Source organism: Caloenas nicobarica, chromosome 1 (genome assembly GCF_036013445.1).
Source record: "Caloenas nicobarica isolate bCalNic1 chromosome 1, bCalNic1.hap1, whole genome shotgun sequence".
NCBI lineage: Eukaryota > Metazoa > Chordata > Aves > Columbiformes > Columbidae > Caloenas > Caloenas nicobarica.
In genome coordinates this window covers 84,826,248-84,853,202 of record NC_088245.1, presented here as the reverse complement: position 1 = coordinate 84,853,202, position 26,955 = coordinate 84,826,248, and the positions used below count along the sequence as shown (strand labels likewise).

The following is a 26,955-nucleotide window of genomic DNA, read 5'->3' as shown; positions in this document are numbered from 1 at the left end:
GGGCACCGCCCCGCCCCGCCCGGCCGGGGCCCGGCCTGGCTGCCCGCGCCGGGGGGGCGTGTCAGGCGGCGGCGGCGGCGGCCGGGGGGCTCCGGTAACGCTGGCAGCGCGGGTCCCTCGGGCGCGCGGGGGCTCCCGGCGGGGCGGGGCGGGGCGGCGGCGCCGCTGCTGCGGAGCGGGGCAGGGCAGTGCCGCGCCGCGGCGGCTGCAGGTGAGGCCGGGCCCGGGGCGCGGGTGGTTGCGGCGGGGAGAGTTCCTCGGGGCCGGGGCGGGCTGGAAGTTGACAGCGGCAGCGGAGCAGCCATTGTCTGCCCGGCCCGGCCCCGGGAGCAGCGGCCGGGAACAACTCCCCCTCGCAGCCCCGCTCCCGCCTCCCGGGCAGCCGCCGCCTCTCCCCGCGCCGCTGGCCGGGCGTGAAACGCGCGCCTTTCTTCAGCTCCCCGCGGCGGGCATCCTGCGGCGGGCCCCCGCCTCCCACCGCGGCGGGGCTGCGTGCGCGGTACATACGTGTTGCAGGCGGGCAGGGCGCCCGCACGCCTAACTTTGCTGTCGGAGTTGCCGGCGGCCTGGCGGGCTGCTGCCGCGCTGCCCCCCGCCCCTGCTCCCGGGAGCCTGCGGCCCTGTTGGCGGGGAAAGGCGGGCGGCGGGGCGGGAGCACCGGGGCGGGGAACAGGTGGTGCGAAGGTCCGGCGCTGCTCGACGGCCGCATGTACTGCTGCTTCCAGAGCATCCCGGTGCAGAGGTGGCGTGTCCCACCAGTTTCACGCCTCTGCTCGGGTAGCTTGGAGTCTGCCTTGTAGAAAGCTGCAGGGTGAGGAGTCTGCTGTAATCCTGGTTGCTCATTTTTCTCCTTAAAACCTGTTGGCAAACCTGTGCAAGTCTTGTTCAATGAGTTTCTCAAGGATGAAATGACAAAACCAGTTGTAAGGCTAGAAAATGTTCTGCAGGCAGCAGTCACATGCCAGAAGGAATGGATGGGGTGAGGCAAGTAAAACTTTTTTACCTCCTTCTTAGTGTTCAGTGAATAGGGTAGATGTTTGGCCTGACTCTTCTGCTCTTGCACTTAAGAAAGGTCAGGAACTTGTAGATGGGCCACCTGTGGTGTTCTTGATGTGTGCTGAGGTCAGCAGTGTGGGTCAGGGTCTGGACTGGCCTGTGTTCTCATGCTTGTATGAGCTCATTTTCTCCCTTCTCCTGCCCTGCCTTTCTGCTGTGCTGTCATTCCTGCCATGGTGTTAATAGGCCTTTGTATCTTTCCATGTCACCTCTTTGGGGTGCAGTTCTGTGTTAAGCTTAATCCAATTTAGCTGTTGTTCAAAGGTTAATTTCCAGTAAAGGCCACATTGTTACCCTGTGTTGTGGTGGTTTTGGTTTTTTTTTGGGGGGGGGGGGAGAGGGGTGGAATCTACTGATTGTTTGCAAAGTGAGTTGGTGAACTCAATCTTTTGGGAAAGCCATGGTTTAATCATTTTTGATAGGCTATCCATCTCTTGGAGCAGCTAGCTGGGTAAAGTGATCTGACAGACCAGTGATCACTAGATTTTTGCAAGAGAAGAGTGCTGGAAGATGCTTTTGGAGGAGGGGAGAGGGTGAATTCTGTGCTGTTTTGTGTGGAAATAGCCTGTGTTTGGATCGGATTACACTAACATGGAGCTGCATCCTTAAATGAACTTGCATGGGGAAATACTGTGCCTTTTCATTTTTGTGTTTGGAAATGGTTTTGCTGGATAGCCCTGCTTGCTGTGAGTGGCTTAAAATTCTTACTGCCCTTCTGCAAGAGGAGAGTATGCTTCTTTATCCATGCCACTGAAGGGCATTTTGCCTACACAGAGACCAAAAATTTTGATGCCTCTCATCCCAGAAGTGTTTGAGTATGATTCCGTTTGTGCTAGGGCCTGATTTTAAGAAGATCTAGGTTGATGTGGACCCCTCAAAAATGCTGGAAATCTTACGAATCAATGCTGCTGCTTACTGAGCAAACACAGATTGGTGGAGCAGAGCACCAAGTCAGAAGCCAGATTTCTCCTGGTGCAGCTGTTGAGGGCAAGGCTATGTGCTACAGCTAGGCTGAACCTTAGTTACCTTCTTTTCTTTCTCGCTCTCGCTTGTGGCTTCACAAGTGAGCTAATTCAACTCAGTGATCTGGCAGAAAATTATGCTTAGGGTAGTTTTTCTGCAAAGTTAAGAAGTTGAACTAGTGAGCACCAGAAGCAAGGTAAATTCTGGGAGGAACCTGCACAGGGAGCTTTAGGGTGGGTGAGAGAACAGACAGTGTCTCCTAATGCTGGCCAAGCTACTAGGTAACTTAGTGTAGTGTGTTGTAGCTTTATTCTGACTTGCATTTTAACCCCATTTAAAGTACTTCATTTATCTACCAGTTTCTTTCTTTCAAAAAGTCTGCATTCTCTCCCTTCTCAATTTGCTTATTTTCAGGCTTCATTTACTTTTTGTGGTGCTGTCCCCTGGGGAAGATATTTGAGGCAATTGTCTTCTCCGGAGCTTTAATGTTCTAGATAGGCTTATTGACCAACTGCTCCTAGATGTTACAGAGTTGTGCCTCAAGGCAGTAGCAGCCAGTTAGGAGGGTGTGTGTCTCAGTTGAGGAGATGATGACTGCAGAGCCACTGTTGAAGCAGTGCAGGAAGCCAGTGCTGGATTAGCATGGAGATGCCTGGGCAGGACTTGAAAGCAGAGGAAAAGATGTCTGGGGAAGCCAGAATTTGAGCAGCAGCAATCTGCTTGTCAATTATAGATTTTTCCAGGTTTTGAGGAGCAGCAGTTCCCTGATTTAGCCAGCCATCCTCTGCAGTGTTAATGCTGTTGCCCTACTTTAAAGTCATCTGCTGCCCTTAACACCATTCCAGAATTTAAAAAGTTGTCCAGTTGACTCTCTTTCTGCTGTGCTGGCCTGTTTGTTTACGCACCTGGAAAAAGTTATTTTTCATGAAGGCTGTGAAGCTTGAAATCTCTGGATTTGAAAAGGCTGAGATACAGGGGCTGTGTTGGTGCTGTGGGATCCTGGAACCCTAGGGTTTAGAGGTCTCTCAAATAGGTTGCAGGGGAGCTATCTGGTGTTTTGGAAACAAACAGGCTGTCAGTGATATTGAGAGTACCAGAAGCTTTTTTTTTTAATGTTACATGAAGTGCTATTCTTCTAAAAAGTCTTTTTTTTTTTTCAGTGGAATTCTGTTGAATCATCCGTTTTGTACTTTACCTTTTCTGACTCTGATTCTTCTTACTATTACCCCCCCGTGTAGCCCATGTTTCTTGCTGCAGGAAACTCCGTGATCAACCTAATGTGTTACTCTTCTACTAAGCACTCTCTTCAGTTTCACTTCTCTTCCTCTTGGCTGATGAAAGCCTTCTCCAGTCTTCTCTCAGTCCTATGGTTCACTGCAATTCGTCTTTCTGCTGCTGGAAGATCTCTCTGGCTCTGCATGACCTCTTCAGCAGCTTCCCCCTCACAATGGCTAGTTGCCATCCACTCTTCTTCTGACCTTGTTCCTCCTGAAAGGAACTCACCACCAGAGATACCAGCCTTCAGTCTAATATTCAAGTTACGATCTGTCAGGAAAAACAAGTAGCAAGAAAGCCCATGTGATCAGAGATAGAAAAAAGTCATCAAGAGCTGGGGCTCAACTGCGAGAAGGAGGGACCAAGTTCGTGTATCTGCAGTAGGGTAGCAGAGTTGTGGGATAATTATATTATACCTCTTGTTGGAGTGGAGGAAGAGGATCAGAAGTTGCCAAAGTGCAGTGGGAGGTGGGGAAGCACAGTGCAATTCACCTCAGTTCACTAGCCTTGAAGGAGAGATGATCAGGTCTATAACCAAATGATTGTCTGAATGAGCTGCAGCTGCTACTTCACTTTGCTGCCTTTTTAAGAATTCAGGATGCTGTAGCTTCCAACTGTAGCATGGCAATAAAAATACGAGAATGTGTATGTTACATTTGTGACTGTGGTAATAACTGTGAGGATCATTTCTGAGTGATTTTGGACCCCTGCTATCCTCAGACCCCTGTGATGTAGCAAATCTGTGCAAGGAGCCTGGTACTGTGATATTCCAGTAAAAAAGCTGTGTAATGCAGTGAAATATGGTTTTGTTCTTTCTTTAGCCTGACTTAGTTTCCAATTCTCTTGATGTAGATCTGGAGTCCGTCTCAGCCTGAGCTCCTGGGATCCTGTCACCATGGAGACCGAAAGTGAGCAGAACTCCAGCTCCACCAGTGGGAGCTCCGGTTCTGGAGGAAGCACCCGTCCTCAGATATCACAGATGTCTCTCTATGAGCGACAGGCTGTGCAGGTGAGATGCAGTTATGTTCTGGTATGGGATGTACATCAGTGGAATGTGGTGGTGAGCCCTTTTGTGCGTCTCTGTGTTATCATGTGTCAGGGTGGGAGCATACTCGAAGGACTGTTGTGTTCAGATTTATAAATTCTTGTGCTAGGCTCCATCTTTAGTTTCTGTAGCCTGATACAGTGCTTCATGTTTTATAGGTTACTCCTCCAGTGTCCAGCCTCTTAAATTTAATCTGTGCTGTGATTCAACACATTGATTTTAGCCTGCTGTTCTAGAGCAATTAATTCAGTTTATCATCCCAGTTTCTCTATATATGTATATCCTCCATATACATACTGTACTAAAACACTTCTCTGCCAACTTAAGCACAAACATCCCCAAATTTCTGGAGTTTATTCAAGACTTACAAGCATACTTCCTGCTGTCCTGGAATACAGCTGTGATTCTGTCTGCTACCAAATTTGTAGCTATACTACGTATTTTGATGTGCTAATCTAGTGACTTGGCTCTTTTTCGTGGGGTCTCAGGGTTGTTATTTCTTTCTTCTTTGCTTTTTAGTCATTTCAAGGGCATGCTATTTTAAACAATTGGGTTTTCCTCTTTCTCTAGGCCCTGCAGGCACTCCAGAGACAGCCCAATGCAGCCCAGTACTTTCATCAATTTATGCTCCAGCAGCAGCTTAACAGTGCCCAGCTTCACAGCCTGGCTGCTGTCCAGCAGGTGAGTTGCCAAGGGGCGGAAGGCGAGGAACTGGATTGTTCCCTGGGGAAGTTCCAGAGATGCTTTCTTAATACAGTGACTTGTATACCAAGGTCCTTCTGATACATGATTAAACAATGACTCTCTAAACACATTGTTTAAAGCTAATACAAACAGCTAGTAAACTGGAAGTTTGATGCAAAGAGTTGTTTGGTTTTCATGTACAGAGCAGGGGAAGATGTAATTTGGCATCCCTGTAAGGAAGCTTGCACTTCAGAAGTATGTGACTAGCCCTTGTGCCTTCTTTAGATAAAAGATGGGTGGTTAAGTCAGCAGTGGATGCAGTGGCACTTAAACACTGTCTTAAAGTGAATGATGGATTGTTATTTCTCTGAGAATAAACATAGTCTTGTGTGCATGACATTTCAAGCAGTATCCTCTGAATTTTATGTCTTGAAACTTAGTAGCCCATGTTTTCTTTACCTGTTGCTATCAGGAAGGATCTGGGGTAGATCTTGTCCAGCCAGGAGAGTGTTTCTTTAATTGAGATATGTTTATATAAATCCAGATATTTTATGATACATAATTGTTGAGCAATTTGGTTTTTTTCCTTAGCAACATTCCTTACCTGCCAAGACTTTATCATCAGTTGAAGATGAATTATGTGTGATGTGAATACAGTTCTGTCTGTGTAACAATATCTCCCATCAGCCACTGTGCTCCTTGGCTGTTAGTCCAGGATTTAGTTGTTCTCAAGTTCTTACCTGCAGTTTTATAGCATAGAGGGAATAGAATCCTCTCACCAGTTTCACACAAATCTTAGTTATAAAACTAACTAAACTTGTACAGTGTAATACCCATGGGATCATAGAGGGAGAAAAAAACATCTAACAATATTTGCATTCCTCCATGAACCATATGTGCTGTAATCCAAAACGTATGACTTGAAATTCTATCATTACATTGTTGTTAAACTGCCTAATTAGCCCAGCAATTGCTAATATTGGGGGGGATGTCTGAGTGTTGACGGAGTGGATTGCAGTGTCAGGATGAGGGTTCTAGTGTGTAGCATGACAAGCTGGGGCACCGGTAGGGTATGTACCTGTGGGTAGAAGGACTGGAGTTCATGCACTATAATGTCTCTTGTCCACTGCCTTGGGTATTATATAGGACTGAACTGGCTGGAGAAGAGGAGGTACCTTGTTGCACCTGATTTGTAGGGCATGGCAGGGATTTATAGTGGATAGATTGTGCTCCTGTTCTCAGGAACAGAAGATGAAGGTGATGGCACTAGGTGTTGTGACAAAGCCAAATATTTGGGCTGGATTGAAAAGCTACTTCCAGGTACTCATTTCTCTGTCAATCTCTCTTGCAGGCTACAATTGCGGCCAGTAGACAGGCCAGCTCCCCCAACACCAGCACCCCACAACAGACCACCACCACCCAGCCCTCAGTAAGTAACTGCTCCCTCACACACATATCAAAGCCTCCCTCCCACCCCTTGCCTTGTTCTTTCTCCTCCTTGTCTTTCAGGAAGGCAGGCAGCCAGGGAAGCACAGCTTCTAAGAATGCTGGGAATACACAAGATGAAGACAACTTTGAGGATTTGGGGTGCTATCATTTTTGATGGCAGTCGGGGAGACCAGAGAAAGTCTCTGAGTGGGAGAGGCCTCTTAGCTAGAAAATTTGACACTGATCTATCTTTGCTGAGGCTCTGGGGATACATCATCATAGATTAGGAAAGGACCGGAATTTTTAAGAAAGAGAAGGAGTCATGGACAGCTTGAAAGGGAATGCTCTTTTTTCTTGGGCAGAGTAGTACTTTGAATGTGAGCGAGTCTGGTTTTGTAGTGAGTATTGAGGGACTGGGATTTGTTCAAAGAATAGGTGAGTTGGTAGGGTAGAGATTACCTTGTGGTTGTGTTTTTCCTTTACTTGGGAGGCTGGAGAAAATGATGTATTTCTTTTGGATTTCTTATTACAGTTGCATGCTGACAGTGATACATGGGCTCAGCATACAAATGAGGTTAGGATCTAGGGCTTTGGCTAGTTTAGATTGCACCACCCCTTAAGACAAGAACTTTTTTCTTCTTGCTCCTCTGTGGGATACAGGAAAAAACTGTAAAATGTCTGTTGTGGCTGTACCCCAGTAAGTGAATTTGTACTTATTTCTTTGCCTCTGGGGCTTCCTATATGATTTGGGGCTTTTCTCTGTTTTAAGATCAACCTAGCCACCACGTCAGCTGCTCAGTTGATCAGTCGGTCACAGAGTGTGAGCTCCCCCAGCGCCACAACCCTGACGCAGTCTGTGCTCCTTGGGAATGCCACTTCACCGCCTCTCAACCAGTCACAGGCCCAGATGTATCTCCGGGTAAGAGCTGTGTATGCAAAATGTGTCCTGACCACAAACCCCACTTCAGTGTTTCACTGCTAGGGATTACCAACACCTTTGGACTAACTCTAGCTTTAAGGATGATGCACTATATTTTAAATTCAGATGGGGAAGCTCCTATCTCTGAAACCACAAGTTCGACTCTGGGCTCAGCTTTTGAGGGTAAATGATCTTTGTATTGTGTGGGTCAGGTGAGACCATTAAGAACTGTGTTTGTCTCTGCTCTGCATAGATGTTAAAGATCCCATGGCACTTCTCACTAGAGTTTAAATGTGAAATGTATGTCCTAGACTTTATAGTTCACAGAAATAAAGATATTCTTCTGGTTCAATTTTAGAATATATATATATATATGGTAAATTACTTTCTTCTACCACTGCTGAGCTCTGGAATCTAAGTCAGAATTCAAGTAAGTCTAGAAACAAATCAACATGAACAAATATATAATCCTTTTAATTGGTTTGAAGGGCTGCTAAATAGAAGACATTAGGTTTGACTATAGTCAGTCTGGGGTTTGGTTACCTACTCAAAAAATATTTTCAGTGTCTCAGTTGATTTAGATACAGATTGGAATCCCTTCTTTTCAAGCAACCCTGGTCTTGGTTATCACTGTTGCTCAACCAGCCCGGGATATATGTCTGAAAATTCTATGATACCTCAGTCTTTTAGCCAGCCTTGGGCAGTATGGAGGAGTTGGCCTAGGCCCATGTTTGATAGAAGAGTGCTTGTTTCTATAAGGAAATTGTTCCCAGTTTCCTGCTCCTGAGGGTTATGTTCAGTGTTACAGTGCAGGGAGGGTTGGGGTTTTGCAATGTGTGACATTGCAGCCCAGTATTGCTTTGTAATCTGTTTGCTTGTGGTTCGCTGTCTTTCTTTCTCTCTTCTCCTCCGTTCCTTTCATTCCACATCACCTGACCCTCCCTCAACAGCCACAGCTGGGGAACCTGTTGCAGGTAAACCGGACCTTGGGCCGCAATGTGCCTCTTGCCTCCCAACTCATCCTGATGCCCAACGGGGCTGTGGCCGCTGTCCAGCAGGAGGTACCACCCACTCAATCTCCTGGGGTCCATGCAGACACAGACCAGGTCAGTGACACCCCTTCCCAGAGTCCTCCCCTTCCCCTGCTCTCCATCACCTCACATTCTGGTCTTTTTCCCCAGCCACCCCTGTGTAGCAGATCAGCTCTATTTTATCCCCATCCTATGTTCCTGTGCAGGCAGGAGATTCTGTTCTCTCTTGCCACCATTTTTTTTGTTTGCTTTTTGCCTCCGGAGATGGGACTCATTTCTGCTTATAATTTTGGGGGTGAGCCACAGGCTGGATCAATCCTGTCTTCAGAGTTTCTCGATTGTCCTTGTGTCAAAAGAATTGTTGAGTTTTATGTCCAGTTTTCAGTTACTCAGCAATGAAGAGTCTTGGCCATTAGCAGTATTCCTTCACCCAGTTGGTTTGTTGTTGTAAGGATGCCAAAGACCAAACAGGCCATAATGTCTTAGCTCTTGCATTAATCTATAAATAATTCTCCAGGTCAGGGAGCTGCCATGACTTCCCATTTTCCTTGTCCTATCTCAATCATTATTGGAATTTACAGGTACTTCGTATTTTTCTTGTATGGAACCCTTTCTTTGAAGGAAAGTCAGCCATGATCAGACTTGAAGATAGCACTGCATTTGGAGGGGGAGTAAACACAGACCAAAATGCAGAGGAATTAGTGAAATCAGAAGAGCTGCAGGCCATGAGTAGAACCGTGGGCCTCCTGAGTGGAAAGCCCTGCACAGAGGGAGGAGGCAGGTAGCACAAAAATTGAAAACAAATTACAGGTCTTTAGAAAGGATATCTCGGGGCTTTTAGTGCTGTGCTAAACGGGATCCTCCCAATGCAAGGGCACAGCAGGCAGATCTGAAAGCTGCCCCATGCTTCAGAGAATGGTGGTGTCCTCATGTGCTCTTCAGAAAGTGCCATGAGATCTTTAACTTCCATCAGAGATGGGGCAGGAGGGAGTTCAGGATAATGTGTTTCCTGGAGAGGGCCGCACCTGAGCTTTGCCCTGCAGTTTTAGTCAGCTCCCCAGGTGAGATTTGAAGCATTGACTGAAGCCTGCATCCCAGTAGACTGTGTTGTTTGTGTTCTCTACCAAACTTCCAGCAAGTAAAGTACCTAAAGCAAATGGATTCTGTTTTGTATATGTGTTTCTAGGTGCAGAACTTGGCTGTGAGGAGCCAGCAGACCTCAGCCACTAATGCCCAGCTCCAAGGCTCTGCTCAGAAGGCAGCTCTTCCAGGAAGCTCCCAGGCTTCGGGCTTACCACAGGCCACCGGCACGGGCCAGACCTTGGCAGTGGCTCAGGCCTCCTCTGGCAGCACAGGCCAGTCCCTCAACTTGAGCCAAGGGGCTGCCAGCAGCAATGGTGTCTCTGGGGGTGTGGTGGCAAGCGGTGGGAGCCAGACCTCGACAGGATTGAGCCAGACCTCGCCAGCAGGTGCTGCCAGCAGTTGCCAAAGGAAAGGCACAGGGGTGGTTCAGCCATTACCGGTAGCAGCTGCCCAGGCTGTGACTGTCAGCCAGGGAAGCCAGACGGAGACAGAGAATGCAGCCACAAAGAAGGGCGAAACGGACAGCAGCGGACAGCAAACAGTGGGTATGAACCTGACCAGGACCGCTACACCAGCACCCAGCCAGACGTTGATCAGTTCAGGTAAGCGTGGACCTGTGGACCTTCTCTTCGAGCCCACTGGCCTTTCGCGAGAGAGTGCCATTTGAAAGCCCACTGGTGAGAGGTTTCCCAACACACCTCCCAGCCTCTGCACTCCCAGAGGCTGGTCTCTAGGGGTTATCCTTTTCTATTAGCATGAGAAGTTGATTTAGTCCCCCATGTCCTCTGACAGTAAGCTGTTGGTCATCTTGGAGCTTAATAACTCAAACCAGTGCAGTGGCTGCCTGTTGTTGCTGTTCCCAGCTGTACTGTTGCTAACTTTTGTGCTCTCCTCTTTTCCTACTCTGTTTGTATAGCCACGTATACACAAATCCAGCCACACTCACTGATCCAGCAGCAGCAGCAGATCCACCTGCAGAAGCAGGTGGTGATCCAGCAGCAGATTGCCATTCATCACCAGCAGCAGTTCCAGCACCGCCAGTCCCAGCTTCTCCACACAGCCACCCATCTCCAGCTGGCCCAACAGCAGCAACAGCAGCAAACACCATCTCTGACCCAACAGCAGCAGCAAACTCAACCTCCGCAGCAGCAGGCTCCACCTCAAAACCAGCAGCAGGCTCAGACCCTTGTGGTACAACCTATGTTGCAGTCCCAGCCACAGCCTGTGCAGATCCAGCAGGACAGTTCTTGCCAGCCAGCCACCAAGTCACCTGTTCCAATTCAGTCAAAATCTCTGGTTACCCCTATCAAACCACCTCAGCTTGGGCCTGCCAAAATGTCAGCAACACAGCAGCCTCCACCACACATCCCAGTGCAGGTGGTGGGTACTCGGCAACAGGGCTCAGGCCAAGCCCAAGCACTTGGTTTGGCTCAGATTGCTGCAGCAGTGCCGACATCCCGGGGAATGCCAGCCGTGGTCCAGCCTGTTTCCCAAGCCCATGCTGCTCCCCCATCATCATCTTCAGCTTCAGCATCCTCACAGGAAGCTCCTCCTCTCACCACAGGGGTGAATTTGGCACAAGTTCAAGGCACAGCCCACATGGTGAAGAGCCCAGCCTCCTCTCCAGTCGTGGCTCAGATGCCAGCAGCATTCTACATGCAGTCTGTCCAGTTGCCAGTAAGTGATACCATTGAGAAGGAGAATAGCGTACAGATTTTATTTGTTCATTCCTAGGACACCAATCACCATCCAGGCCCAGGTCAGTGGGTAATGGGTTTGGGTAAAGGCATGTGGAGACTTTTTCCTCTCAAAAACACTAATTCCAGTCCAGCCCTTGGGGTTACTGACTACAAGCATTTCTCTTCCACATTATCATTCAAAGGCTTGCATGAAGTAAATAGGTGAGACTTAGACATTGCCCCAAATGGGGCAGGTGTCCACATCACATACTAAATATCACATATAACAATGTAGTAGGTTGACCTTGGCTGGTTGCTGGGTGACCACCAAGCTGCTCTATCACTCCCCCTTCACAACAGGATGGGAAGAAAAATACAACCAAAATCTTGTGGCTTGAGATAAGAACAGGCAGATCACTTACCAATTACCATAATGGGCAAAATAAGCTCAATTTAGGGAAATTAATTCTATTTATTGCCCATTAATCAGAGTAGAATAATGAAAAATAAGAACAAATCTAAAAAAGACCTCTTGCCCTTCTTCACGGGCTCAATGTTTCTCCCAGCTCTTCTACCTCCTACCCCTGAGTGGTGCAGGGGGACGAGGAATGAGGGTTGTGGTCAGTTCATAATGTTTTGTCTCTGCTGCTCCCTTCTTCCTCACACTTTTCTCTTGCTGGAGCATGGAGTCCCTCCCATAGGATACATTCCTTCATGAACTTCTCTAATGTAGGCCCTTCCCACAGGCTGGGGGTTCTTAATGAACTCGTCCACTGTGGGTCCGTTCCACAGGGTGCAGTCCTTCAGGAACAGACTGCTCCACTGTGGGTCCTCCACAGGGTCACAGGTCCTGCCAGGGGCCTGCTCCAGTGCAGGCTCTCCATGGGGTCACAGCCTCCTTTAGGTATCCACCTGCTCTGGCATAGGGTCCTCCAGGGTCTGAAGTGGATCTCTGCTCCACTGTGGACCTCCATGGGTCTGAAGTGGATCTCTGCTCCACTGTGGACTTCCGTGGGCTGCAGGGGGACAACCTGCCTCACCATGGTCTACCCCACAGGCTGCTGGGGAATCTCTGCTCCTGTGCCTGGAGCCTGCCCCACCTTCTTCACTGACCTTATGTCTGCAGGGCTATTTGTCACTGCTCTCTCCTAGCTTCTGTTGCACAGCAGTTTTTTCCCCTTCTTAAATATCACAAAGGTTACTACCACCGTCACTGATGGGCTCAGCTTTGGCCAGTAGCGAGTCTGTCATGGAGCTCACTGGAACTGACACTATCACACATGTGGGTAAGCTTCTGGTGTCTCCTCGCAGAAGTCACCCCTGCGGCCTCCATGCTACCAAAACCTTGCCACATAATCCAAATACAAACAATAACTTGCTTCTTTGTTGTCTCTCTCAGAAGAGAGATGAGAGTTGAGTGGGCCATGAAGACTGAACCTCTTCTCACTAGGTGGATACCTCTGGGTCAGAGACTCTGCTGTGTGACACCAGCCACTGACTCTAGGCCTCAGAGAATCCCCTAGCAACAGGCTATGCTGAGGAAAGCAAAGATGGCTCATGTTCCACAGGCCTCAGCCTGGCTGCTGTGAATTGTCCAGCTAGGGCCTGCTTAATTTCCTGAGACAACAGCACTTTGCCAGCTCAGATATCCTTAGCTGAGACTATTTCTGAACTCTGGCTGCTTCTTCAGGAAGGTGTCGCATGATTCGTCTGATTGCTAGAGTGGGGGGACAATTCTGCTCCCATCCAACATGTTTCCCCTACTGTTTTGACTCTCCTTTATTGAAACTCATCTGATCTAGCCAAAAGCCTGTTTGGAAACTGCTGGGTGACTGCCATTCCATTTCTTTCTTCCCGGAATAATCCCTTGAGGTTCACACCGTGTCTTGGTATTGTATCAATGTCCCAATTCATGTTGATACATGAAGCTTTGCTCCTTGCTAGGCAAATGCTCTTAAGTAGAGGTATATACTGTGAGGGAGCTAGAGGCATTTCCAGGAGAAGGAACCAGGCTGGAGCTGAACTATGATGGGGCAGGATGCATCTTCCTTTTGCGTTCAGTCCATCTTGCCCTTTGCTTTGGGGGCCCTTACTCTGCTTACATGTTCCTTTTTATTCACGCAGGGCAAATCTCAGACCTTAGCAGTAAAGCGCAAGGCAGAGTCAGAGGAGGAAAAGGAGGAGTCACCCAGTGTCGCTGCACTCCTGCCTGTCAGGTCCTCTCCTGTGACAGACAGTCCCAAAAACATGGAGGAGAAGAGTGGCCTTGGAGGTGAGGTTACATAGGACAGCTCTGCTTGTGTGTACTAATGATCTGATCTCCTATTCCATTTGAAGTAGATGGAACAAAGGTTACTGACTCTTGTCCTGTTAATATTCCAGATAAATCTGATCCTGCTGCCACTGCAACCCCAAATACCACCTCAGGTGAAGGAACATCAATCACCCCCACCTCTGCTCCCACCCCTAACCTGGCAATGGTGTCACGTCAAATTGGAGACTCCAAACCCCCGCAAGCCATCGTCAAGCCCCAGATACTCACACACATCATTGAAGGCTTTGTCATCCAGGAAGGAGCAGAGCCCTTTCCGGTAGGGATTCTTTGCTGTGGAGGAAGGAGGTGTAGCGCTCTCTTGGGAGGGTAGTGGGTTTCTGTCTTTAGACAGTTTCTTTCCCTGTGTTCCAAGTCAGCATTTTTAGCCTGAGACACAGACAGTAAAGAGGAAGGGAAAGAGGGAAGGTGTCATGCATGAAACAAGGCATTAAGTGGTGGCATTAAAGAGAATGGGTTGGAAGGAGTAAAAGAAGTATGACAGGGACTGTTTTCTCCAGTAGTCCTCAAAGCAATAATTCATGCATGAATTGTAAGAAGGTTCCTCTCTCTGATTTTAAGCGAGGGAAAGAGGCACTGCATTTTGAACAAGGAGCAAGTGAAGTTAAAGCAAATAAGGGAAAATGCAGTTACATGGAATTGCACACTATTCAAGGCAGATAGTACCTTGTGATCTGTGAATGAACCACCAAGACTGTGAGTCAGGAAGGAGCAATAACTTTGTTCAGCAACTCCTTCCCTGGTAGGCAGGGGGATTTTTCTGAGCCGTAACAAGGTATGAGTGTCATATACGTTGCAGAGGGTGGTGGACACAAAGAATCCTTTACTGATGGGCCCAACTCTTTCTCTTCCTGTCCAGGTGGGTTGTTCTCAGCTGCTGAAAGAATCTGAGAAACAGCTGCACGGAGAGGCTCCTTCTGGCCAGAGTGAAAACCTGTCCAGCAATTCTCCGGGAGGGGATAGTGCTTCTGTGGGTAAGTTTCAGCACCAGGAGGCCTAGCTAGTGTTACTGAAAATTTCTGTATTCTAACTTTATACATTAGGGACTTGAATCCCTTTTTGCCTTCCTGCTAACTCCTTAGAGACTCAAGCTGTGGACCTAGGATCTCTTTTTCTTGAGTGCCAGAATACAATACTTTTTTGTTGTTATTATGATCTAACATACTCTGTGTCAGTAGTACGCAGGAGAATCTGAACTGTACCTGTCTCTAATGGATGTGAAGGATGTGTGGACGCAGCAGAGTGCAGTGATGGAGATTTTCTCCACAGCCTTGTAGGATATGAGGGATATGCTGTTTTTTCCTTGTTTAGCAAAACAGTACTGACAAGGAGAAATAAACTGCTCTGTTCAATATCCTGGGGTCCTATTTAGCAGAGCTTCTGCCTCTCTTCTCCCAGCTTCTTCCTCAGGCTAGCTGTTCAGTAGATTCACTAGAGAGTAGTGCTTGGAATCTGTCTGCTCAGAAGAAGAGTAGTGGAATGGGGAATCCTGTGTGATCTGTTTCAGTTCAGATCATCAAGTGGTATGTATCTTTGTCTCACCAGAGCTTGATAAGAAGGCAAACTTGCTGAAGTGTGAATACTGTGGGAAGTATGCCCCAGCAACCCAGTTTCGTGGCTCCAAGAGGTTTTGTTCCATGACCTGTGCTAAAAGGTAACAGCAAGACAATCTTCCTTTTCTCTGACTATACATTCCCTGGAACTGGGCAGGTGCCCTTTCTCCAGGTAGTGTACAACACTTCAGTACATCTGATCCTCCTTCGTTGGGATGCACTGGCCACAGAGATGATTTGTGAATGCTTCTAGGTGTGGAGAGGTGGATGTGGTCTTGAGTGTAAAAAGGATTTCTGACTTGCTCGGAAAACGAAATGGAAAGAGGGAAGTTCTTGGGCTCCAAAGAACCTCTCTTCAGTCAAATGTACATTCGAATGACTAAACAAATGCATACTGGTAGGTATCTGCTGCATTGGTACTAGACAAAGACACAAGGGAGCATCGGGGAAAAAAACCTCAGCAGTAGTTAGACTAGCCATTGCTGCCTCCTGTTGATAGCAGAGTGCTTGTATGGGGTTTCTTCCCCTTACGGGAATAACTTAATTGACCCTTCAGATGTTAGATCAAGACTCTGGTGTCCAAATATTGCTTGCGTCAGAAGTCTGGACTGTTTCCTTCCAAGGGGAAGTCTTAGAAGGAGGAGGAACAAAACTTGATGTTAGAGAGGAGTTTCATCCCCATCTAGAGCCAGGAGAAGCAGTAGGTTTAGATAGGTGCTGTTTCCTAACTGCTTCTCTGCTTCTACTTATTTGAGGTACAATGTCAGCTGCAGCCATCAGTTTCGGCTGCAGAGAAAGAAGATGAAGGAATTCCAGGAAGCTAACTATGCTCGTGTGCGCCGACGGGGATCACGGCGCAGCAGCTCTGAAATTGCTCGAACAAAGATCCAGGGCAAGCGCCACAGGGTAAGGACATAGTCCTGTCTGCCTCTGTTGCGGCAGACCTCAGTGTAAAAGTTGTCGCTGCTGGATGTACCACTTTCTTATAGTGGATGGAGTGGAACAGGATGTGCCAAGTGCACATTGATACAGTTGTTACACAAGGCATAGTAAGCTGTTCTAATTGCTCATTGGCTACAAAAAGTGGATTCACATTTGTACTCACTCTGTTCACTCTGTATTCACTGTCATATGTGTCTCAGAGGTCTCAGTGAGTGAGACCAGCTGACACCCTTGGTAGAAAACAATCCACTTTTCTCGTTTGATTAGCATTCTTCCACACGAATGATTTGAATGTGATTCTAAAGAACTGAATGAGCTTCAGAGCTGATGTGAGGAAGAGGAATGGACTAGGGGAGGATGGGGAGAAGGAAGAGGAAGGGAAGCAAGAGCAAAGTCTCCTTTCTGGCATCAGGGACCGGTTGTGTCAGCTGTCCCTGGACCAACAACCTGAGACGGTTGTCCCAGACTGTTGGGACAACTTCTGCTGTTCCCAATGTCTTGTTTTGCACCTGGAAATTGTCAATGTATTACAAAACACCTTTTCTTTCCTATGGGCTTGTAGGGCCAGGAAGACTCAAGTCGAGGCTCTGATAACTCCAGCTATGATGAAGCTTTGTCCCCTACATCTCCAGGACCCCTGTCAGTAAGGGCCAGTCATGGGGAGAGGGACTTGGCAAACTCTAGTATGGCCCCACCTACCCCAGATCTACATGGCATCAACCCAGTCTTCCTGTCCAGCAATCCCAGTCGTTGGAGTGTGGAAGAAGTGTATGAGTTCATTGCATCACTGCAAGGTGAAGTTAAGATCATCTTCTGCACTCCTGTGATCCAGTAGCATGGGGAAATTTTTGCCTCTGTTTCTGGAAAGTGGTGTCAGTGGTGCCTAGTTCTTTTATTGTACTTTTGCACATGTTTCTGAATTGGAGTAGGTCATGACTTGTAACTCCTCAGGCAGCCTGTAGAGTGGGGAGGGGGGTTGGTTAGATTCCTAGCTTGCTTTTTCTGTATCTGCCAGAGGTCCAAAGAGTGGGAACAAGGGTAATGCCCAGGGTACATCTGTTTCTCAATGCTGATTTTTGATTTCACAGGGTGCCAGGAGATTGCTGAGGAGTTTCGGTCACAGGAAATTGATGGCCAGGCCCTGTTGCTTCTGAAGGAGGAACACCTCATGAGTGCCATGAACATCAAGCTGGGACCGGCTCTCAAGATCTGTGCCAAGATCAATGTCCTTAAGGAGACCTAACAGCTCTGAAGCCAGAGGTCTCACTTTTGCTCTGACCTCAGGGCAGCTGCCAGCTCTGGAGCATCATGCTGGGGTGGGGAAGAATGGGACAGTCCCCTGTGGTCTTGCATTCAAGAAGAATGAGAAGGAATTCAACTGATTGAAACTGCCATGCAGAAGCCCATGTCTTAGTTTCTTAATGGTGCTACAAGGGGGAGAAAATCTCCCACCTGGGGCCTTGAAACATCTTTCCTTCTGTCTGTTTTTGAATATGCCTCTCCCATAATCCACATAAAGACAGGAAGGGGATGTCTTTCTGTCTTTGCAGACTTCTGGAAGGGAACTGCCCTTGCCCCTTTTTGCTACAGCAGGTCTGCTAGATCTTAGTTTTGAATCTTGCTGTGCCAGAACTTGAGACATAGGAAGAGCTGGCCCCACACAAGACATTAGGAGCAGCTGTGCTTGGGGCATTTAGGAAGGGGAACTAGTCAATTCCAAGTGACAGAGGTGGACATACAAGAATTAAAGCAAAAGGGACTGCTGCTGTTCCACTCTTCAAAAATTACCAAGGCTGTTCATGAACTGGGTTTAATAGCCATTCCAGCATGCACACCAAACTTGAAGACCCGTGGCAGTAGGAGCTGCCTGAGCTTTACTGTCTGCTGTAGAGATGCAGAGTGAAGACAAAGTGTTGTGGCAGCTATTCACTCCAGATGCTTCTCTCTGAACCAGTCAGAGGATTTATCCTGAGTAGTTATGACAAGGTGATGGAGAATAGAAAGGGAGGGGGATTGTCTTACATTATGGAACTCTGCAGTACTAGGTTTGTCTCCCCATTGTGCTAGGGCATAATTTACAGATCCAAAGCAGCCTCCAGAAGCGCCAAAGCCCTTCATAAAAGTGGCTGGGTTGTGTTGTTTTTGTTTTGGGGTTTTTTTTGTGTTCTCTTATCAGTTTGTATTATTTTTGTGTCTTTATTCATTGCCCTCAGGAGAGCTTATGGGTAAAAGTTAAAGGTGGCAGGATTGTATCTCCTGTGTCAGGATCTTTGTTGTTGTTGTTGTAAAACAAATCTTTTTCTTCCTCAGTTAAAAAAAAAGGCAAACAAAAACACACCCTCCGACAACTGAATACTGATCCTTTACGGCTACTTCTCCTTTCTAAGGGGGAGAATTATAGCATAGGCTGAGTCCCTCCCTTTCAGCCCCTCCAGGTTTGGGTGGTTTTTTTGGTGTGGTTTTTTTTGTTTGCTTGGGGTGGGTTTTTTTTGTTTTTTGAAGGACCAAATGTGGTATCTGAAGTTTTGTAACCAGTTTGGCAAAGGTGAAAGACTGGGCAGAGTTCTTTTCCAGAAGCACCTCTGCTTAAAACAAACAAGTAAAAAACCTGAAGAAATTTCACAAAGCATGAAGAGCTAAGTATCCCCTGGAGCCAAATACCTGAAAAGCAAGATGATTTATAAATCATTTGTCTCAGCTTTTCTGTTTTCAGAGTTTTCATGTGAATATGAGTGAAGCATAAGACTGTACTGTTGGAGGAAAGCTGCAATGGCATGAGAGAAGGCTTAATAGCATAGGTTGGAAAATACATATCCATGGTAGAAAAAGAGAAGTTGGAAAGTGCTTAGAAGATGGATAAAACATAGCAGCAGCTTCTTAGTCTTTACTGTTGAATCTCACTTTAATGACATCCCTGTTCCTATGAGAGAAGACTTCTGAGGCTTCTTGAATCAAAAGGGGCTCAAAGGAAACTGCTGCTGCTTCCACCATGATAACAGTATTTGGTCTGATGTCATGTAGGGGCAGGGAACAGGGAGGCTAGAATCTCTAACTGCAATCCACGGAGGTAGGCTGCCCTTAAACCATTTTATCTTCAGCAGGCTGGGTGTGGTAAAACTTCTGTTTAGCTTGACCTTGTCAGGGTAGGCAGGCAACTAGCCTGCCTATGTTACTTGCTACTTCTGAGAACCAGATTTTATTTCAGTCAAATGGGAAGGTTTCACTTCATGTTCAGTGTTCGTAATTAAAACAACCAACCAACCAACCAACCCCAGAAACAAACAAAACCCCACAACTACACTTGTTCAGGCTTTTTAAGTCTGGCTGCTTTTTAACCAGCCCCCCTTAACCTGAACAGTAGCATTTGAGAAGTACAACCTTCATCACAAAGTTCCTTTTGATTTTTATTGCTGCACAGGAAACTTCTCCCATCCGTAACTACCTGACCTTTTAAAGTTTCAGTTTTGAAAGGTGTGTATACCTCTCAGTCCCAAGGGAACTTGGTGATACAAGGTAGCAGCAAAAAACATGTACTAATAGGAAGAGATGCATTCCTGGCAAAAGAAGTTCAGGCACAAGGCACCACATACTAAGGACCCTTCACCTTGGATAGGTAAGATGCTCTGGCACCAAAGAAATCTCCTGTTAAATCAGCACACCACTTTACCAGTTTTTTTGGTTGTTTTATTTTTGAAAGTTGTGTTTTGTACAAAAAAAAAAAAATACCTTAAACACCACCATGAAAAACAGTAACAACAGACTGACTTCCTATTTTTCCCACATTATGAGAAAGTTTGAGACTGTAACAAAAGTCAAAGCAAGCAGGAATTGTTTGCCCACTCTAAACCCAGCAAGAAAGCAGGGCCAGCCCTTGTCCCTCAATGTCACTGTTCAGACTGCTTTGATAGTATTAAAAATATACAAACCTTGTCCATACTCTGCCACTAGCAGTAGTGGCTTGCTTATTCACAGTTTCTGCCCTGAGGACAGTTCTCTGCCAGCCTATGATAGGACAGAGTCTAACCCCTCACATAAAAAGCAATTAGGAATCAAAGTGCCAAGTTTCTGAAGGTTCCTATTAGGTCTTACAACTCAGCTGTACCTGCTTTTTACCAGGGCCTCAGGAGGTCTCTCTCACTCCCAGCCAGTAGCAGTATGTGAGTACCATCTGCAGAGGGCAAGTGCTGTAAGACTGGTCTGCACCATGCTTAAGGGGACAGTGATTTATGAAAGCTGACCCTTTAAGTGCAGGAATCACACAGTTTTTAATATGTTAGTATTCTTATCCTTGGCTTCCATGGTTCCTTTTTTATAAAAATAAATTCTGGTAGCTCTATGGGAAAACGCTCTGCCAAACAAGGAACTTTCAGATAATGTGAAATCACAATGCTGCCAGTGACTGAGCTGTGTGGGCAGTCACCTCAGGAAGCTAGTAACAGAACTCAAGTGGCATCTACCTTTCTCATTTTGCCTTGATGTCAGTTGCAGCAAGTGTTCCCTTTACATCATTTCCTTTTGTTTCTCAATGATTGAGAAGACCAAGACAATATTTTGACTTAACTGGAAAGTCATGAGCCTGTATTTAACTCTTATAGTTTTTTAGCATTGCCTCTCTCCAGTCTGAGAGGATGGCATGCATCCCTTTATAACTGTTGAAGGAAACTGTTGTATACTCTTCAACATATTGCCATTAAGAAAAGAAAAGACTGCAGAGGTGCTAATGCCTCTTCCACCCCCCCAGAGTCTGGCATAGAGCCCTCTGTGCAGGTTATGCTGGCAGAAACAGTGCGTAGCGGTGCAGAAGCTAGAAAAGCTGAAAATGCATTCAAAGAAAAATAAATCCAGTGTCTTACAGATTCTGTAAACCCTAAGGAAAAAAAAGACACAAAAGATCCCTCTTACAGTCTCAGCTGTTGTAACCCACTGCCTTCTTTTACTTCCCCTTTCTGCACCCATCCGTGACCCTTCTTTCCTCTCAATGATTCATCTCCCATTCCTGCATAGTGCTGAATGCTCATAGTTTCCTTGCCATCTTCTACTCAACTCTCAGCACTTTTCCACCCCCCAGCTCTGCTGCATTTTTAAAAACCTAAACCAGCACTATATTCATAAGGCACACCCTCAGGGACCAGTGCTGTTCACACCCAGCGGCATCCAGGGGACTTGACACACCAGAGAGCAGCAGAAGTAAGTAAAGAAAATCAGAAGTGAGAGAAAGAGAACTGGCTGAGAAGCACCCGGCTAAGCAAGTGCTGGGGAGATGGGGAGAAAAGAACTCAGTGTTGAAAGCCTGTCACATTGGCAGCAAGTGGTCATCCCGTTCTTCTGACTCCTCGCCCAGCTGGTCATCACCCACACCACGGTATGCAGCTGGCGCATTTCGAGGCTTGGAGCGGCAGACAAAGTCACAGCCATCCTACAAGCACAGGACATTGCACCAGAATAAGACTGTATGCAACCCAAAGCAAAGCAGGTTCTGTGACTTCTCTTTTGCCAAGGCATTACGCCCACTCCTGTGCTATCTGGGACAGGTCCCCAAAACTTGTCTTGACAAGAGAAGCGCACTCATACAAAAATCCAACTTGGTCTTGAAAGCTCTGGGGTAGAATGCAAGTACTGATTAACAGTAAGCAGCACCATCAGGCTGAGATGAGTAAGGAGGATAAATGGCACTGCCAAAGGTGGCTAAGGAAAGGCCTCAGGGAGCTGGACACAAAAATTTCACAGTCCCCAGCTTAACATTCCTACCTGGAATGTGTTAACTGCTAATGAGCACATGTTCTAGTTTGTTATGTAGCAATCACAGGATATCAGCAAGAAATCAGACTCAGCAAGGATTCAAAAATAGAGTACTCAAACCACCAAAAAAACCCACACAGATATCCTCTTCTGCCTCAAGGTACACTACCTTCATGGGGTAAGTCTACCCAAGAGACCTAGTCCACAAAGACAAGGCAATTGCCATGTCCTGTCCTACCACATGGGCCAGGCTGGGAATATACAGGGATTTTCACTCACCGCCACCAAATTGCCCAGATCTTGCCAGAAGGCAAAGTGAGGAAACTGCTCCATGCCCTTTGCTCCCACTACAAGGCGCTGGTAGAGGAACCCACCAATGATGTAGACTGCAATCAGTGAAGCAAACCTGGAGGGCAGAATTAAAAATCAGAACTGAGGAAACCCTACAGACAACCTCTTCTGAGCCAGCTATCTGCCTCAGATTGGTATTGGAGCAAGTAGCTGAGCACCACTCAAGAACAGAGCTAAAAAACAGAGACCAGACCAGAAAAGGTCCCTAAAAAAATTGATCTACTAGTACAAATCTTGCAGCAGCATTACAAGAAGTAGTGCCTGTAAGCACAAACACAGAAAATCAGTCAAGACTCCTGTTCTGAATTCCCAGCTCTGGCAAACAGTTGTACAATTTTAGGAAGTCATGTCTTCTGTGTTTCAGTGCACTTGTCTGTAAACTACGAAGGAGAATGCCTACAGGGAACAGAGCAGCTCTGCAGCATCACACTTTAAGCAAGAGCTTCTGTCCAAAAAGCTGAGAGGCATGGTAACATCTAATGGTGGCTGTCGAGAGGTATACTACAATTATCTAGTCTAGTATAGCATTTGCTATGTTTCTAAATGGCACTGGAGATTATGGCCCAGACATGAACAGCTCTTCCATTGACTCACGTGATCAGTAGAATGGAGCCAACACTGAGGTGGGAATCCTCAGCCGGACAAGCCACACTGCTGTCCATCTCAAAGAGGTAGAAACAGTCCTGCTCCTTTTCCCGCTCTTCTGAAATAATGCTGAATGAACTCTGCAATTTGGGAAAAGTTAAATTGTGTGAAAATAAGCCCAGGCATACTGAACTTCACCAGAAGACAGTTTTATCGCTGTTGGTGCAGCTAGGCAACAGACACTGGAGAACAGAAAACCTTGCTGCCTCCTCAAAGCCCTTCTGCTTATAAACAACTGTTTGTCCTGCTCCCCTCCCACCTCATGTGTCACTCACCGCTGTAACTCCCCGCTTGCAAGAAATCATTATCACAGCTCGTCTCTTCTCACTACTGCAGTGGCTGCCATATGAATCACCTCCTTTATAAATCAGCATGATCCAGTCACCTTCCAAGAGAGGAACAATATAGGCTGCAAATCCAGATCAGGAGGCAAAAGACAGATACTGAGTAAGAAAGGTATAGAGCAGAATCTTACTTCCATTGAAGACCTGGGTTTCATTTATTCTTCCTATCACTGTAGTCTTTCCATTCTGTCTATTTGTTTGCACCAGGCCAGCAAAATCCTGCAAGGTGCTGTTGACCTCCCTGCACACCCTGAACTGGTAGACGTAGTTTTCTGTTTTGCCTTTCTCCACAGTCACGTTAAACCTGCAGCAGGGAGAGGACAGAACAGACGGCCCAGAGGATTACAAAGAACAAGGCTCAGAGCAGCAGACACTCAAGACTTGGAAGCCAGTCACAGACCATACTAATGGGGACACCTGTTCTGTGGTCTGGCCCCAAATCTTCCCCTTCTCTTGGGCTAAGGGTAGGCACTGTGCAGCCCTGAGGTCTGCGGGGTGTTGTACTGTACCTCATTTGGCTCAGGGGCTCTAGTTTCTTCAGCAGGGCTCTTTCCATTTGCGACTCACTGCTCTTATCACCAACCACATCGCAGCTCCTCTCTCCCGACTGTTCAGACTGTTCAGCCCTTGCACCGACAGCAAGTGCCATAAAGACTAGCAGCACAGCAGAGATACAGCTGGGTGATGACATCCTGGACACACAGAAAAGACAGAGGATTGACTGTTTCAGCCCCTTGTAAACTAAGTTCAGGGTCATGGAGTCAATGATTGGCCACTTCTTCAGTCCTGACTGCAAAAGGGAGAAGTCAAAAATCTGGAGACATCTCAGAGTTCCCAAAAAGCACAAAATCTGAATCTCTTGCATAGTCAAAGTCAATTCACTGGGCTGATTTAGGATTCTTTTCCAAGTTTTGCCTGGAGACCACAAAAAGTTTTGCTGCTGAGCACATTAATCAGCATTGATTCAGCCAGAGCAGAGCCCAGCAGGCTGAACACCGGAATAAGTTTCAGGCATAAGCTATTGTTTGTTATTGCATTGCACTGAGAAGCCATTCAGCAGAAAATTATTTACCAGGCCTCTAATCAATCCTCTTTGCAGCTCTCCTGCAAAGAGTTTACAGGGAAGAACGACTGTGATTAGTCAGGCTCTGTTTGTTCAAGTGACTTAATAATTATGTTATATTAACAATTATGTTATCTTTCTAGTACTCTTTTAGCTGAGAATTTGAAAGCGTTTAATAATACTAAGCTGCAACTTCACGGAACAGTTTTCTTCTCTTTACACAGGTGAAGAAGGGAAGGACAAAACTGAGACATTCTATGTAAGATCCAAGCAAAGAGGCAGTAATGAAGATAATCTAGAATATTTGCCTTTCAGGTTCAGAGCCACAAAGATGATTAAGGGACTGGAGCATCTCCCTTATGAGGAAAGGCTGAGGGAGCTGGGTCTCTTGAGCTGAGAGAAGAGGAGACTGAGGGGTGACCTCATTAATGTTTATAAATATGTAAAGGGTGAGTGTCAGGAGGATGGAGCCAGGCTCTTCTTGGTGACAACCAATGATAAGACATGGGGCAATGGGTACAAACTGGAATACAGGAGGTTCCATTTAAATTTGAGAAGAAACTTCTTCTCAGTGAGGGTGACGGAACACTGGGACAGGCTGCCCAGAGAGGTTGTGGAGTCTCCTTCTCTGGAGACATTCCAAACCCGCCTGGACGCCTTCCTGTGTAGCCTCATCCGGGTGTTCCTGCTCCGGCGGGGGGATTGGACTGGATGATCTTTCGAGGTCCCTTCCAATCCCTAACATTCTGTGACTCTGTGAAATAAGCCCCTGGCTGCAGCTGGACAGACAGCCTGCCAGATGGACAGCCTGTCTGGCTGCACCTCACGATCGCCCCCAGGCCCCGCGGAGTCCCCGGTGCCGGCGCTCAGCTGAGGCGTGGGGGGGGGGGTCGGACACGCGGGCTGGCCCGTGACACAGGAGCTCGTGACTCGCCTCTCACGAGACCCAGCGCACGACCCGCCCTTCGCGCTTCGCCGGGCAGCTGCTGCCAAACGCTCCACTCACGCACCGCCTGGAGCAACAAGCGGTGCGGCGACGGTGCCCTGGGCCGGCACCGCTCCGGCGGGCAGGCCGCGCTGGGAACCGGCCGCTCGGGCAGGGCGCCCTTCCCGCCCCGCGGCGGCCGCAGGGGCCTCGGTACCACCCGGCTTCCCCCACCCCGCCGCTCCCCACCTTCCCCGCGGCCCCGGGCTCAACCCGCCGCCGCCGGCCCCGCGCCGCCGCACCCACCTGCTGCCGCGCCGCCCGGCCTCCCCGCGCCGCGCACGGCGACAGGCGCGGGCGCCCCTACGGAAGAGCGATCCGCCGCTCACAGGCATCCCATGCTACGCGCCCGGCGGTGACGGGGCAGCCCGGGAGCTGCAGGTGCGGACGACACCGGCTGGCACCGGCCTCCGCCGCGGTCCCGGCCGGCTCCCGTGGCCCGCCCCGCGAACCGGAAGCAGGAAGGGCGTGGTGGAACTGGCACTCTCCGCCAATAGAAGCAAGGGAGCCGGCGAGATCGCTGCGCCCACTGGCAATTCCTCAGCGAATGAAAAGCGGCAGTGGAAAGGGGCAGCTCCTGCAGCCCGCCCTGGCCTATGACGGAGGCGGCTCCGGAGCCCGCCTCCTTCTTGCTCTCTATCCAATAGGCGATGAATAAAGGCGTGAAGATCCCGCCTTCCCTCGCTTCTCTTCCAATGAGCCATGAGCGCCAGCTGAAAGGCGCCCCGTAGCGCCCGGCGGCCGACCCCTCCCACCAGGGATCCTCTGCGGAGTGCGGCTGGAGGCGGGAGCCGCTCGCCCAATGGCGGAGAAGGACGCCCCGTCGGGCCGCCCCGCCCCCCGCCCCGCCCCCCGGGCCAGGCGGCCAGAGCGGCGCGCGGGCTGGGGCGGGGCTGCGTGTGTGGGGGCGGCCTGGTCACTGCCCCGGCGTGAAGCCGAACTCTCGCTGTTCGGGTTGGAATCACCTGCAGGGACGGCAACACGTCAGTAACGGTGGGAGGCGGTAGTGGCCGCCACTGAGTCTCAGCTTCATAGAATCATAGTAATGGAACGGTTTGGGTTGGAAGGGACCTTCAAAGGCCATCTAGTCCAACCCCCCTGCAATGAGCAGGGGCATCTTCAACTAGATGGTTGCTCAGAACCCCGTCCAGCCTGGCCTGGGATGTCTCCATGGATGGGGCATCGACCACCTCTCTGGGCAACCTGGGCCAGTGTTTCACCACCCTCATTGTACAAAACGTCTAACCTGAATCTCCCTTCCTTTAGTTTAAAACCACTACCCCTTGTCCTATTGTAACAGGCCCTGCTAAAAAGTCTGCCGCCATCCTTCTTACAGGCCCCTTTTAAGTGCTGGAAGAACACAATAAGGTGTGCCATCTCCCCACAGAGTGACTTCTTAAACAGGCAAGGGAGACCATTGTTCATAACGCTGCTTCGTGGCCTCGATCCTTCTGGTGTGGTCTCTGCCTGACATGCTGTTCTGTGATACTTTGGGATAAAGCTGTCTCCTCCAGCTCCTGCGAGCTTTGCCGCTGCAGGGGAATTCCAGGTCCAGCTGGTCATGCACAGGGTTGCTGAACTTGAGCATCTTGATTAATAAAGCTATAAATTATTTGAGACTGGCATATTTAAAGTACATTTCTCTTCTTAAGCCCTGACTGTGATGATGAGAAAGTCCACTTTCTAGGACTCTGCTATTGGAAGAGATGGATGTTCCTTGCCAGAGCTCTGAGGCTTTTGCATCTTTTAGTTAAGAAAGAAACTCTGGATTTAGTGAACTTGTCAACATGCTAGAGAAGCCACTTGTTGGAGAGGAGTTTGGGAAGCTTCCTTGCAGT

At 48.2% G+C, this 26,955-nt stretch overlaps 2 protein-coding genes across 4 annotated transcripts; one reads left to right on the top strand and one right to left on the bottom strand.

The window, feature by feature from the left end:
• Positions 1-26: 26 nt before the first annotated feature.
• On the top strand, positions 27-18,777 carry PHC1 (polyhomeotic homolog 1). 3 transcript variants are annotated; one of them, XM_065626889.1, is made up of 15 exons: positions 27-94; positions 4,147-4,303; positions 4,910-5,020; positions 6,375-6,452; positions 7,221-7,370; positions 8,321-8,476; positions 9,588-10,086; positions 10,401-11,161; positions 13,288-13,435; positions 13,546-13,754; positions 14,355-14,469; positions 15,041-15,149; positions 15,804-15,954; positions 16,553-16,784; positions 17,079-18,777. In XM_065626889.1, exons 2-15 carry the CDS (start codon positions 4,190-4,192, stop codon positions 17,231-17,233), a joined length of 2,988 nt encoding a protein of 995 aa, XP_065482961.1. In that variant the 5' UTR covers positions 27-94; positions 4,147-4,189; the 3' UTR covers positions 17,234-18,777. The 3 variants fall into 3 exon arrangements, with proteins under 3 accessions (XP_065482961.1, XP_065482960.1, XP_065482962.1); XM_065626888.1 differs by having other exon boundaries at positions 83-211; XM_065626890.1 differs by lacking the exons at positions 16,553-16,784; positions 17,079-18,777 and adding an exon at positions 15,302-15,445 and having other exon boundaries at positions 83-211; positions 15,804-15,887.
• An 867-nt stretch (positions 18,778-19,644) lies between these two features.
• M6PR (mannose-6-phosphate receptor, cation dependent) lies at positions 19,645-25,557 on the bottom strand. Its single transcript, XM_065626891.1, has 7 exons — positions 25,364-25,557; positions 23,579-23,761; positions 23,201-23,373; positions 23,001-23,110; positions 22,675-22,805; positions 22,009-22,135; positions 19,645-21,406 (listed from the first exon to the last, which is right to left on the bottom strand). Exons 1-7 carry the CDS (start codon positions 25,450-25,452, stop codon positions 21,284-21,286), a joined length of 936 nt encoding a protein of 311 aa, XP_065482963.1. The 5' UTR covers positions 25,453-25,557; the 3' UTR covers positions 19,645-21,283.
• Between the last annotated feature and the right edge of the window lie 1,398 nt (positions 25,558-26,955).

What these genes read in the sequence shown, in the direction of transcription:
- PHC1 (XM_065626889.1), top strand. Translation starts at nt 4,190, where the DNA reads ATGGAGACCGAAAGTGAGCAGAACTCCAGCTCCACCAGTGGGAGCTCC. An exon ending in TCCATGCAGACACAGACCAG is followed by an intron (nt 8,477 to 9,587) that starts GTCAGTGACACC and finishes ATGTGTTTCTAG; the next exon opens with GTGCAGAACTTGGCTGTGAG. An exon ending in AAGGAGCAGAGCCCTTTCCG is followed by an intron (nt 13,755 to 14,354) that starts GTAGGGATTCTT and finishes CTTCCTGTCCAG; the next exon opens with GTGGGTTGTTCTCAGCTGCT.
- M6PR (XM_065626891.1), bottom strand. Translation starts at nt 25,452, where the DNA reads ATGCCTGTGAGCGGCGGATCGCTCTTCCGTAGGGGCGCCCGCGCCTGT. An exon ending in AACCCAGGTCTTCAATGGAA is followed by an intron (nt 23,111 to 23,200) that starts GTAAGATTCTGC and finishes CTCTCTTGGAAG; the next exon opens with GTGACTGGATCATGCTGATT. An exon ending in GCAAGCGGGGAGTTACAGCG is followed by an intron (nt 22,806 to 23,000) that starts GTGAGTGACACA and finishes CCCAAATTGCAG; the next exon opens with AGTTCATTCAGCATTATTTC.